Genomic DNA, 15,028 nt, shown 5'->3' with positions numbered 1-15,028 from the left:
CTCTGTGTTTGCACCAGATAGGGCTGTTTTGGTTTTTTCACATTTCTTGTTTTGTTAGTCTGTTCATGTGTAGAGTCTTTATTAAAGAACCATGAATAGAAACCACGCTGCATTTTGGTCCGCCTCTCCTTCAAGTCAAGAAAACCGTTACACATCTGGTTTGCACTTAGTGGGACTATCGTTTGTTTTTCAACAGGACAATGATCCAACACACCTCCAGGCTGTGTAAGGGCTATTTGACCAATAAGGAGAGTGATGGACTGCTGCATCAGATGACCTGGCCTCCAGAATCACCCAACCTCAAGCCAATTGAGATGGTTTGGGATGAGTTGAACCACAAAGTGAAGGAAAAGCAGCCAACAAGTACTCAACATATGTGGGAACTCCTTCAAGACTGTTGGAAAAGGTGAAGATGGTTGAGAGAATGTCAAGAAAGTGTATGTTTGTGTGTGTGTGTGTGTGTGTGTGTGTGTGTGTGTGTGTGTGTGTGTGCTTGCATGTGTACATTTTACTGTACTTGTGAGGTCCAGAAGTCCTCACAAACCAACTAAAATTCAGAGAAGTGAGGACATTTTGTCAGTACTCACTTGTTAAAAGGATATTTTAGACTTAGGGGTTAGGCTTGGGGTTATAATTAAGATTAGGTTTCAGGTTAGGGGTTAAAGGTTAGGGTTAGGTTAAGTATTAGGTTTAGGTTTAGGTTTAGGGGTTAAGAAGAATATGATTTTGAATGGAAATAAATTGTTGGTCCCCAAAAGGTCCTCAGAAGTGTGGTAAGACAGCTGCGTGTGTGCTAGTTTACACGAAAAGCTTTTGGATTTCTGATACAATCACTCACTTTTGCTTTCTCTCTCTCTTTTGCTTTGTCTCTCTCTTGCTTTCTCTCTCTCTCTTGCTTTCTCTCTCTCTCTTGCTTTCTCTTACAACTGCATGTACATCTGCACGGGCATAAACACACACACACACACACACACACACACACACACACACACACACACACACACACCAGGTGAGGCTCGTGGGAGGAGCTATAGGAAGACGGGGTCATTGTAATTGCTTAAATGGAACGGAGTCAAACGTGGTTTACATATGTTTGATGTGTTCCATACCATTTACACATGTTTGATGTGTTCCATACCATTTACACATGTTTGATGTGTTCCATACCATTTACACATGTTTGATGTGTTCCATACCATTTACACATGTTTGATGTGTTCCATTCCATTCCAATACCACTCCATTTATTCCAGTCCAGACATTACAATGAGCCTCTAGTGACACACACAGTAATAACACGGCTATATACAGGGAGTACCAGTAGCGAAGTGCAGGGGTACAAAGTAATTAAGGTAGCTATGGGGGAAAAAACTGTTCAGGGTCCTATTGGTTCCAGACTTGGTGGACTGGTACCCTCTTAGAAAAAAAGATGTTAAGTAAAACCATCCAGGGTTCTTCACTTTGTCCTTATAGCAGAACCCCTTTTTGGTGCTGGGTAGAACCCTTTGCAGAGGGTTCTATCTAAAACCCTCTATGTAGGGTTCTTCAAATAACCCCCTGTATATGGTTCTGCCTAAAACCATCCATGAAGGGTTCTACCAAGAACCATTTTATCATCCATAGGTCCTTCCTAGAACCGTCTATGAAGGGCTCTACCGAGAACCCTTTTATCTTTAGAAAGATCTTCCTAGAACGTCCTAGAACCGTCTATGAAGGGTTTTACCGAGAACCCTTTTATCTTTGGAGGGTTCGTCCTAGAACCCTCTATGCACAGTTCCACCAGCCTTATTAGCATTTAAAATGTAATTATTTATGACAATATAAGGCTTATAATATATATATATATAAGGCAAAGAACTCCTTTGTAACCTTTTTTTTCCGAAGAGTGCATCACTTTCCTTGCAGTAGCAGAGAGAACAGTCTATGGCTTGGGTGGCTGGAGTCTTTGACAATTGTCGGGGTCTCCCTCTGACACTGCCTGGTATAGAGGTCCTTGATGGCAGGGAGCTCATCCCCAGTGATGTAAGTTTTTCCTGTAAGACACCAGTGAACATGCACAATGCATGGTGTAATGACTGTCTGCTGCTTTTTACTGCAAGGTCCACACACATTAAAAGGATATTGGTTGACTTGAGAAAGATTCCACGTGTCTGCCTGGATGCTTGTTGTGACTGTGTGGTGATAGAAAATACAATCGTACAATACTGTAACACATACACTGAAAAAAAAAACACAAACGCAACATGTGAAGTATTGGTTGCATGTTTCATGAGCTGAAATAAAAGATCCCAGAAATTTGCCATACGCACGAAAAGCTTATTTCTCTAAAGATGTTTGCACACATTTGTTTACATCCCTGTTAGTGAGCATTTCTCATTTGCAAAGATAATCCATCCACCTGACAGGTGTGGCATATCAAGAAGCTAATTAAACAGCATGATCATTACACAGGTGCACCTTGTGCTGGGGACATTAAAATGCCACTCTAAACACGACACAATGCCACAGATGTCTCATGTTTTGAGGGAGTATGCAATTTGCATGTTGACTGTAGGAATGTCCAACAGAGCTGTTGCCAGAGAATTTAATGTTCTCTACCAATGCCATTTTAGAGAATTTGCCAGTACATCCAAACGGCCTCAGAACCACAGACCACGTCTAACCATGCCAGCCCAGGACCTCTGCATCCGGCTTCTTCACCTACGGGATTGTCTGAGACCTACCACCCGGACAGCTGATGAAACTGTGGGTTTGCACAACTGAAGAATTTCTGAAGAAAATGTCAGAAACCGTCTCAGAGAAACTCATCTGTGTGCTCATTGTCCTCACCAGGGTCTTGACCTGACTGCAGTTCAGCGTCGTAATCAACTTCAGTAGGCAAAGGCTGACCTTCGATGGCCACTGGCACGCTGGAGAAGTGTGAATCCTGGTTTCAACTGTACCGGGCAGATGGCAGACAGCGTGTGCAGTTTGTTGATGTGATCAGCGTGTCTCATGGTGGCGGTGGGGTTATGGTATGGGCAGGTATAAGCTATGGACTACGAACACAATTGCATTTTATCGATGGCAATATGCACAGAGAGATACCATGACGAGATCCTGAGGCCCATTGTCGTACCATTCATCCGTCATTCACACCTCATGTTTCAGCATGATAATGTACTGCCCCATGTCGCAAGGATCTGTACACACAGTCATTCCTAGGAGCTGGCCTGCATACTCACTAGACATGTCCCACATTGAGCATGTTTGCACAGCCATTGAAGAGGAGTGGAACTAAATTCCCAGGCTACAATCAACAGCCTGATCAACACTGTGCAAAGGAAATGTGTCAGGCTGCCTGAGGCAAATTGCGGTCACATCGGATGCTGAATGGTTTTCTGATCCAGGCCCCTTACCAACAGATGCACATCTGTATTCCGAGTCATGTGAAATCCATAAATGATGTCCTTATGAATTTATTTAAATTGACTGATTTCCTCATATGAACTGTAACTCAGTAAAATCTTTGAAAGTGTTGCATGTTGCGTTTATATTTTTGTTCAGTGGTATATGAGTGCATTCTAAGAAGATACATTTGACAAGAAATTGAATACCTGGATCTTTCTTAATTTATGTGTCAATATATCAGTCAAATGTTTTCTGTGCTGTAATTCAGTCGATATTGGATCAATTATAACAAATCTAAAAGTTTGGAGTATCTTTGATGACCGTTGCAAATGTATTCCGATGAAAGCCATGTGAGCCAATACAGAGCATATGTCTGATACTTTGCCAGGAGTAATTTCAACACCTTTCTCCACCTATACCCATTCCCATCACACAGGAAGCATCAATCTGTTAAACAAATACTAAGACAGAAAGCGACTGTAAGTCAGTATCAGATCAGAAAACAGACGTGTTATGACAAAGGAACTTCCTCGAACCCAGAGGGTTGTAACATTTGACATGATTTTGATTTCAGCCATTGTGCTATGATTATGTGTGGGTTGGATAGGGAGGGTGAGGATATGATGGTATAATATTTGATTGGGAAGACAAGACAGGCGCTGTCCATTTAAGAAGGCATAGAGTAACACATATTTTACACAACGATACACTTTTTTTTTTATACACTCATGTTCTGTCCTGAAGATGCATCATCGAGGCAGGCCAAAAACAGCATGGTGACAAACAGTGGTGGCGTGGCTAGAAGAGGTCTCTCAGGGCACAAGCTGTGGCCAAAGACAGACTCCAGTGTCTGAAGATTGTTGCGACCTTATGTTGCACCCGGGATGAAGACAACTAACTAAGTAAGCGATACACTATTTTTGGGACAATCGTCAAAATGGGATTCAGATCGTAGAATGGTTATGACTACAACGCTACACATGCATCATGAAAGGCTCCCTTTTCATTGCAGTGATTGGGACAACATTTTAACATGCGGTCCTGTTGTTCGGTTGATCAAATCACATTGCTCCATCCAACATCCACACTCTCTTTTTTGTATACCGGTATAACATCGTCTGTCGACATACGCTTAACGAGAAGGCCAGAGCAGGCTGTGAGCGTGTGTTCCACTGCAGGTGTCCGTGGAGAATAATTTGCATATTTACAGGGCTTATCAGTGGTGATCTGATACGCAAACACAAGGGTAGTCATTGCAGTGTCTTGTTACTATCTGTCCGTGTGTCAAAAGTCTAGGTGGTGTGGGTAAGGCGGAGTCAGGCGCAGGACACAGAGATGAGTAATAACCGTAACTTTACTCAAAAACAATATTCCATGAAGGAGACAAATAATCCAGGTATCAAAACGAGACGACTTGACAATAACAAACAAGCACAAAACCAAGGGGGAAACCAGAGGGTTAAATAGGGAACAATGATTATGGAATGGAAACCAGGTGTGTGCAATGAAGACAAAACAAATTGAAAATGAAACGTGGATCGGTGGTGACTAGAAAACCGGTGACGTCGACCGCAGTACGAACAAGGAGAGGGACCAACTTCGGCGCAAGTCGTGACACCCTGACAGGTCAAAAAATAATAAACATCACAGATTTCGGTAATGGAGCAAAATGAAGGCAGTTGTACAATAAAAAAATAAAAAATACAATCCATCTACAACAGATTTCACAACCCATTGTGTGCCCTCAGGCCACTACTCTACTACCATATACAGTACAAGTCAAACGTTTGGACACACCTACTCATTCCAGGATTTTTCTTTATTTTATTATTTTCTAAATAGTTAAAAGACATCAAAACTATGAAATAACACACATGGAATCATGTAGTAACCAGTAAACAAATCAAAATCCTTGTGTTCAAGCATTCAAGAACAAAACAAATATAGATAGATACTACAGTATGCCAAGTTGGTGCTACTAACAGAAAATGTGGGAGGGTAAGACTGGAAATGGTCAAAATGAACAAAGTTACACAGCAGCATTTTTGGAGAGGGAGGACCTCTTCTGATTTTGCAGTGAAGCATAGCAGGTGCAGCTATGGCAGTTTGCTGGTTGTTACTGACTGACGTAAAGCATTTCCTGTTATCTTGTCTATAATTACCTGTTGCCTATTTATCCGTAACTCTTTCAGTCTCAAATGTCCAGCATTAACCCCTATCATCTTCTGTACTGAAACCCTATTCCAATCTGTTACAGTAGCATAACCTCCTTCTTTACCACGCCCCTAAGGAGACAATGAAAGATGTGATAAATGCCCAAGCTAAGCCCATGCTGTTTGTCTCTATCGCTGCAGTTAAACATTTTTTATACTGCATAGCTTGCCATAACATGGGAAAAAGTGTATATGTCAGTACAATTGCTCTAATCCATTATTAACAAAAGGAGTGAAGGACCCACCCCTCAGTCAATCAGTTTAATCACATTCTCCATTCATGAACAAAACCAACAAGGTTGTTGACTGTATGGGAGGCGAATTCATCTCCCATGTCATTTACAGTAGATGGTGGATACAAGTGTTGGGAAAGCTACTCTGAAATCAGTTTACCAAACTACTAATTACTTGACACTGGAAGAAGTTAAGCTACACTAAATCTAACCTTCAGAAAAATACAGTTTATTTAACTAAAGCTACTTTGAAAAAGTAGTTCACTACATCCAAGCTACTGTACTTCGTGAAAACGTATCATATCTAAATCTGAAATGTCATAGACTACAAATTGCAAGAACAAATCCTTCTGGGGTCATTTTTTTTTACAGAGTGTGTAATTTGGCCTATTAAACACAAAACAATATGTTTCAAGTGAGAATTAGGATGGTCTGATGCTGAAAAGGAAAGGCAATTTGGTAACACTTAATTTGAAGGGGTCCTAATTCTGTAATTACAAAGATGTTACAACGAATGCTTGATACCATGCTTGTTACAAATGTTAAAGTTCACAATAGCATCCCATCCAGTGGAGGCTCCTCAGAAGAGGAAGAGGTCAACCATCCTCCTCAGTGAATTTCATTCAAATAAAAATAGTGAAACATAAAAAAAACTATACTAAATATATTCATGTCACCAAATAATTGATTAAAACACTCTGTTTTGCAATGCAGGTCTACAGTAGCTTCAGCAGCACTCTGTAGAGTGGCACTATGGTGTAGCCGGAGGACAGCTAGCTTCTGTCCTCCTCTGGGTACATTGACTTAGGAGGCTCATGGATCATGGATTCATTATGCCGATTCTGTTAAAAATTTTCTTAAACGAAAGCAAACGAAACGGGAACGAACATACCTAAAATTGTCCAATAGAAACTCTCATTTGCAAATGTTGGCTTTATGATTAGCTAGACGCAGGTGAGAGTCTGCAAGGCGGTATTGAATGTGTCATTGTCTGTCACCTTGACTATTCAAAAGTCTCTCGACCTGTGCAACTACATTGTAAACTTTCTTTCATAGGCTAGGTTGTAGCAACCTCATGATGGGAACAGGGAAAATGTTAGTATCATGTAGGAGCCTAAACATATCCATGTTACATTGAGCTGGATGAATGGAATATGAATGACAGTCATCCAATATGCTGTAATAGAAATAAGGCCATGTTCATAAAAATAGTGATCATCCTCCCTCATCTTAAATGGCACTGATCTCAACAACTCACCAGTGCTATTGGTCAGTGCTATTCGGTATCCTTGGGATGTCCTCACCTAACCCTTATCTAATCTATTCTAACCCTAATCTTAACCCCTTATCTAACTTAACCCTAACCTCAACCTAACCCTAACCTTACTCTTACATTAACCATTTAAAAATGTCAACTTCAATGGGGTAGGGACGTCTCTAGGATCTGAATAGCACGGACCACAACATATTTCAAACTGCACAAACCACTGTGATTAGTGTTAGCCAATTGAAAACTGACCACCTCACTGACATAACTCTGCAAAAAAGGCCTCTGGAGTCTGATGCACAGGTCTAATGGCAAAGACGGGTTTACAAACGGCTCACTTAAACAAATACTTTCAATTGTTAAAAACATTTTAACGGTGCATTTGACAATTGGTCAATGACTTTAACCGGCAATACAATTTTTTTTACACATTAATAAACAGTTATGGTTAAAATTGTGAGATAATCATTCCTGCTTGCCAAATTGTCAGCCTATTAAGCTTGGTTAAGTAATGGTTTAAAATGATGAGACAAACTCTTATTCCATCATGTAACCTTGGAAGGCTTTAACTGTTGAGGAAGATTTGTACTTTTGGATGGGATGCATTGGGGGCAATTATTTACTTGTAGCAGGAAGTAAGGCATCTTGTCAAGATCTGCACAACACCCTCTAAATAAGGACGACCTCGAATGTGCCCAAGTCTGAACACTAACGTCATGTGACAGTGCACAAAGAACAAGGTTGTGAACATCAGTGTGCAAAGTGTTGTAGGTCAAAAACGCCAACACAGTAGAGAGAAAGTATGTTTTTCATGCAATTTGATGAGCTTTTTTGGATACATCTGCTGGACAATTTAGCATAGGTAGTTAGCTAGCTAGCATTTGCTAGCTAGCTAGCCTACTGTGTTGGCTAGCCAGTTAACTGTGGCTAGCTAGCAAACTTTAGCTGGCATTTTTGATCTGCCTACCAACTAGGCTAGTTTAGTTTACTAACCACAGAATATACTTTCCATGCAATCTGTTGAGTTGTTTGGGATTAGCTAACAAGCTACCTAATGCTGGCAATTATGCTATGGTCACTACTAGCTAGCTGCCTAGCTAGCTAACGTTAACTGGGCCCGATGGTCTTATCTTCCCTGAACCTTGTTAACAGGGTATCTGTACCCCAAGGGTTATACGTGAGACACACCCAGCATGTTAACATTAGCTAGCTACTTGTGTCAACACACTATGCATAACATTCCTTTTCAATGTAGCTAAACACTAGGTAAGCACTATCATTGCTAGTGGGATAACACAACAACTAGCTAGGTAGCTAGGTATGCCTAAACTATAGAAATCACGATGATGAGTGTCTGAAAAAATGGTCAAATATAATTTTTCTCTACCACAGATTTCGACAAGATCTCAGACTCCAGGATGGGGAAATTCAAGAAAGAAACAGATGAAGACAGAAACAGTTGTAGATTTCCATTTTGTAAGATCAATTTCTGCTGAAATTGAATTTGCATAATGCAAAAATCCCCATAAATATCTGTCAGTTTAACCTAAAGATATTTCAAATTTGCATGGGATGCGTCTTAATCCACCGCACCCACCTATGTAACACTCCCTCGTCTGCGGCGAAACAAAGCTAAAGCAGTGTCTGTTAGACCACGAGACATCCCGAAAATCAGTCTTCTCCCAAATCGTCTGTAGCGTCTGCAAACTATTACTACCCCTCTATGGGAAGATAAGACGCGACGGTGTCCTCCGTTTTGCACTATGTGACAGTGCACAAAGAACAGGGTCACCTCCACAGGCGTCTTGGGACTCTGAAGTCAATCTGCCAACTTCTGTCTGTAGCGTCCGAAACAGTTTGGGCAACACAATAATATGACCCATCTATTTAAAGGTGAGACTCTCACAAACACTTACATGCTTTGCTCTATGATGCCCACAGGCCTAACAAGACTCGTCTGAAGGTTCCCCAGTACCAGTTGAAAAAAATGAATGGGAAGTACAGTATATTGTATATGGAGACTGCTTGGATACAAAAAAATAACTCATGTTTCCTGATCATTCTCAGATATAGAACAGAGACTTCAGAACAAACATCATTTAGATTTTTTTTGGGGGGGGACTAGCTGTTGTTCCATGTAGTGAATCTGCTATTCAATTAGTTTGCATGGGCTGATAGCACAATGGGAATAAGGAATAATGTATTTATTTATATTTACAGGTACATCAAGGGGTCTTAAAATTCAAAATCAAATAACTACGTAAATGATCCTTGGTATGACATCCCCCCTTAGACTCTTAAGGCTTATTAAAAAGCTAAGAAAAACACAAGCATGTTGTTCTAAAGTACACTTCCGGCGCCGACAGAGATGGCCGCCTCGCTTCGCGTTCCTAGGAAACTATGCAGTTTTTTGTTTTTTTACGTGTTATTTCTTACATTAGTACCCCAGGTCATCTTAGGTTTCATTACATACAGTCGAGAAGAACTACTGAATATAAGATCAGCGTCAACTCACCATCAGTACGACCAAGAATATGTTTTTCGCGACGCGGACCCTGTGTTCTGCCTTACAAACAGGACAACGGAGTGGATCCTATGCAGCGACCCAAAAAAACGACTCCGAAAGAGAGGGAAACGAGGCGGTCTTCTGGTCAGACTCCGGAGACGGGCACACCGTGCACCACTCCCTAGCATTCTTCTTGCCAATGTCCAGTCTCTTGACAACAAGGTTGATGAAATCCGAGCAAGGGTAGCATTCCAGAGGGACATCAGAGACTGTAACGTCCTTTGCTTCACTGAAACATGGCTCACTGGAGAGACTCTATCCGAAGTGATGCAGCCAACGGGTTTCTCCACGCATCGCGCTGACAGAAACAAACATCTTTCTGGTAAGAAGAGGGGCGGGGGCGTATGCCTCATGGCCAACGTGACATGGTGTGATGAAAGAAACATACAGGAACTCAAATCCTTCTGTTCACCTGATTTAGAATTCCTCACAATCAAATGTAGACCGCATTATCTACCAAGAGAATTCTCTTCGATTATAATCACAGCCGTATATATCCCCCCCCAAGCAGACACATCGATGGCTCTGAACAAACTTTATTTAACTCTCTGCAAACTGGAAACGATTTATCCGGAGGCTGCATTCATTGTAGCTGGGGATTTTAACAAGGCTAATCTGAAAACAAGACTCCCTAAATTTTATCAGCATATCGATTGCGCAACCAGGGGTGGAAAGACCTTGGATCATTGTTACTCTAACTTCCGCGACGCATATAAGGCCCTACCCCGCCCCCCTTTCGGAAAAGCTGACCACGACTCCATTTTGTTGATCCCTGCCTACAGACAGAAACTAAAACAAGAGGCTCCCACGCTGAGGTCTGTCCAACGCTGGTCCGAGCAAGCTGACTCCACACTCCAAGACTGCTTCCATCACGTGGACTGGGAGATGTTTCGTATTGCGTCAGATAACAACATTGACGAATACGCTGATTCTGTGTGCGAGGTCATTAGAACGTTCGTTGAAGATGTCGTTCCCATAGCAACGATCAAAACATTCCCTAACCAGAAACCGTGGATTGATGGCAGCATTCGTGTGAAACTGAAAGCACGAACCATTGCTTTTAATCAGGGCAAGGTGTCTGGTAACATGACCGAATACAAACAGTGCAGCTATTCCCTCCGCAAGGCTATCAAACAAGCTAAGCGCCAGTACAGAGACAAAGTAGAATCTCAATTCAACGGCTCAGACACAAGAGGCATGTGGCAGGGTCTACAGTCAATCACGGACTACAGGAAGAAATCCAGCCCAGTCACGGACCAGGATGTCTTGCTCCCAGGCAGACTAAATAACTTTTTTGCCCGCTTTGAGGACAATACAGTGCCACTGACACGGCCTGCAACGAAAACATGCGGTCTCTCCTTCACTGCAGCCGAGGTGAGTAAGACATTTAAACGTGTTAACCCTTGCAAGGCTGCAGGCCCAGACGGCATCCCCAGCCGCGCCCTCAGAGCATGCGCAGACCAGCTGGCCGGTGTGTTTACGGACATATTCAATCAATCCCTATACCAGTCTGCTGTTCCCACATGCTTCAAGAGGGCCACCGTTGTTCCTGTTCCCAAGAAAGCTAAGGTAACTGAGCTAAACGACTACCGCCCCGTAGCACTCACATCCGTCATCATGAAGTGCTTTGAGAGACTAGTCAAGGACCATATCACCTCCACCCTACCTGACACCCTAGACCCACTCCAATTTGCTTACCGCCCAAATAGGTCCACAGACGATGCAATCTCAACCACACTGCACACTGCCCTAACCCATCTGGACAAGAGGAATACCTATGTGAGAATGCTGTTCATCGACTACAGCTCGGCATTCAACACCATAGTACCCTCCAAGCTCGTCATCAAGCTCGAGACCCTGGGTCTCGACCCCGCCCTGTGCAACTGGGTACTGGATTTCCTGACGGGCCGCCCCCAGGTGGTGAGGGTAGGCAACAACATCTCCTCCCCGCTGATCCTCAACACTGGGGCCCCACAAGGGTGCGTTCTGAGCCCTCTCCTGTACTCCCTGTTCACCCACGACTGCGTGGCCACCCACGCCTCCAACTCAATCATCAAGTTTGCGGACGACACAACAGTGGTAGGCTTGATTACCAACAACGACGAGACGGCCTACAGGGAGGAGGTGAGGGCCCTCGGAGTGTGGTGTCAGGAAAATAACCTCACACTCAACGTCAACAAAACTAAGGAGATGATTGTGGACTTCAGGAAACAGCAGAGGGAACACCCCCCTATCCACATCGATGGAACAGTAGTGGAGAGGGTAGCAAGTTTTAAGTTCCTCGGCATACACATCACAGACAAACTGAATTGGTCCACTCACACAGACAGCATCGTGAAGAAGGCGCAGCAGCGCCTCTTCAACCTCAGGAGGCTGAAGAAATTTGGCTTGTCACCAAAAGCACTCACAAACTTCTACAGATGCACAATCGAGAGCATCCTGGCGGGCTGTATCACCGCCTGGTATGGCAACTGCACCGCCCTCAACCGTAAGGCTCTCCAGAGGGTAGTGAGGTCTGCACAACGCATCACCGGGGGCAAACTACCTGCCCTCCAGGACACCTACACCACCCGATGTCACAGGAAGGCCATAAAGATCATCAAGGACATCAACCACCCGAGCCACTGCCTGTTCACCCCGCTATCATCCAGAAGGCGAGGTCAGTACAGGTGCATCAAAGCTGGGACCGAGAGACTGAAAAACAGCTTCTATCTCAAGGCCATCAGACTGTTAAACAGCCACCACTAACACTGAGTGGCTGCTGCCAACACACTGACACTGACTCAACTCCAGCCACTTTAATAATGGGAATTGATGGGAAATGATGTAAATATATCACTAGCCACTTTAAACAATGCTACCTTATATAATGTTACTTACCCTACATTATTAATCTCATATGCATACGTATATACTGTACTCTATGTCATCGACTGTATCCTTATGTAATACATGTATCACTAGCCACTTTAAACTATGCCACTTTGTTTACATACTCATCTTGCCTATGCTGCTCTGTACCATCACTCATTCATATATCCTTATGTACATATTCTTTATCCCCTTACACTGTGTACAAGACAGTAGTTTTGGAATTGTTAGTTAGATTACTTGTTATTACTGCATTGTCGGAACTAGAGGCACAAGCATTTCGCTACACTCGCATTAACATCTGCTAACCATGTGTATGTGACAAATTAAATTTGATTTGATTTGATTTGAAATTAACTATCTAGGTCAGTGTTACCCAACTCCAGTCCTCGGGTATCCCAAACAGTACACATTTTTATTGAAGCCCCAGGCAAACACAACCTGATTCAACTTGTCAACTAATCGTCAAGCCCTTTATGAGTTGAATCAGGTTTGTCCAGGGCTACAACAAATGTTTAATGTTGGGGATAGTCCAGGACTGGAGTTGGAAAACAATGATCTAAGCTACTCACCAAACTGTAGGCTACATATTTATGTTATTGAGGAGGCTTATATGTTTGTTTAATCTAATTAATCAATATATTAACCATATAAACCCTTAATTTTTGGTAAGAAATGTAAGATATTTTTAGATGTTGCAATAAAGTTGACTAAAGTAGAAGCTCATCTTATGTTTGTAGGTATTTTCACTCCGTAATGAGTAGTAAGTAATTACTGTAATGATTGTCGTTGGTGGAAGAAGGTGAGGACCAAGGTGCAGCGTGGTACGTGTTCAGCATTTTATTAAATATAACTGAACACTAAATACAAAGTAACAAAAGGCACAACCGAAACAGCTCCGTCAGGTGCAACACACACTAAACAGAAAATAACTACCCACAACCCATAGTGGGAAAACAGGCTGCCTAAATATGTTTCTCAATCAGAGACAACGATTGACAGCTGCCTATGATTGGGAACCATACCAGGCCAAAACCAGAAATACAAAACGTAGAACAAAAACATAGAAAAAATAACATAGAACGCCCACCCTAGTCACACCCTGACCTAACCAAAATAGAGAATAAAAAGCCTCTCTATGGCCAGGGCGTGATAATTACATTGAAATACACTTAACTTAAACTAGCTAAATCCTGTGCAACGCCTATTAATTCATAGTACTTATGCAGACATTACATGTACTCTGTGGTATACTAATGTGTTTATTTTCTCACTTCTCGCTCCGGAAGCTTTAAATTGAGGGCCAGGTTGTCAGGATGGGTAATGTACTATATAAGTACACATTAAGTACAAGTAAGTACCCCTCAAGATACACTTCATTTTAACTAGCTAAATCCTGTGTAACACCTAGTAATTACATTGTACTTATGTAGATATTACATCTACTCTGTGGTGGGTTTATCCTCTCACTTGGATGGCAAGGAGGTTAAGGTTGTCATGATGGCAAATGTACACATTAATTCCAGGTTCTTTTTTTAATAAACATTTTAAGCAACTTGGGTAAATCCATATCCATATCCTAAGCAGAAAAAAGGCCATAAAAAGTATGATTCACACAATTCTCATGTTCCCACAGAAGTGGTGTTGACATTTCGAAATTTCTATCGAAGTCATAGCATTGAAGTAAATCTCATTCCGGCATAACCAGTAGATCAAGTGATTATACGATTCTGTTGAAAATACTGTGAAGCGTGGCGATGATAAAAAAACACATAACATAACAAAACGCCATACAAACACACCCCAGCCCTGTCAAAACCGAAGTCCATAAAGCCATCCGAGCATGATACGGTTTATTCAGTACAGTAAGTTCATTATTCATTGTGTCAGACAAAAATATCAGCAGTCTCTCCCAGTCCTTCTTCTGGATAAAAGCCAATCCACAACAGTTTCGGTCTGTAAGAAAATGCCCCACTGATGTTGATAATGCAAAGCTTGATCCAAAATCACAATGGAGGAAGTTTGGTGTAGCTGTGTCTTCTTCAACTGATAGGTCATCCCCCCCCATTCACCTCAAACAGGGGACGATGACAGACATGTCTAAGAAGCACCATTTCCCAGTCCAGCCAGGTGTGTGTGTCTACACCCTAATTTTCCTCTCCTACATGTCCTGGCGACAGATGCCCCCCAGGGTGTTGAACTTTGACCCCAGGTCCCCTAGGAACTTCAAGTCATCCCCCTGGTTACTTAGCGACAGCTCATCCAGCGACTGGCACTTGCTGCCTCTCCCCTCGTATCTGTACTCGTAGGGTTGGTAGTCCACCTCATCTCCAATCATATACAGCCTCTGGGGAACCAATACGCCAACGTTAGAGGATGTTAACTATTAAACTTTTCAATAATTACATTTCTACAAGATCTTAAAAAACTCTCAATACTAGTAACTAATGAAGTACTTATAATATATCCAACTGAGGGATATTTCTTA

At 42.3% G+C, this 15,028-nt stretch overlaps 1 protein-coding gene across 2 annotated transcripts in view; it reads right to left on the bottom strand.

Annotated features, from left to right (window-relative positions):
- Positions 1-13,365: 13,365 nt before the first annotated feature.
- Positions 13,366-15,028, bottom strand: part of LOC110532006 (cadherin-like protein 26) — a 38,571-nt gene continuing 36,908 nt past the window's right edge. For both annotated transcript variants that reach the window (XM_021615577.3, XM_021615578.3), the window contains one exon: positions 13,366-14,887. In XM_021615577.3, the coding sequence (XP_021471252.2) occupies positions 14,702-14,887 (186 nt within the window). In that variant the 3' untranslated portion in view covers positions 13,366-14,701. The remainder of the gene's footprint in view (positions 14,888-15,028) is intronic.

Source organism: Oncorhynchus mykiss, chromosome 9 (assembly GCF_057628025.1).
Source record: "Oncorhynchus mykiss isolate SJ-2025 chromosome 9, ASM5762802v1, whole genome shotgun sequence".
NCBI lineage: Eukaryota > Metazoa > Chordata > Actinopteri > Salmoniformes > Salmonidae > Oncorhynchus > Oncorhynchus mykiss.
This window is presented reverse-complemented; position numbering and strand designations above follow the sequence as displayed.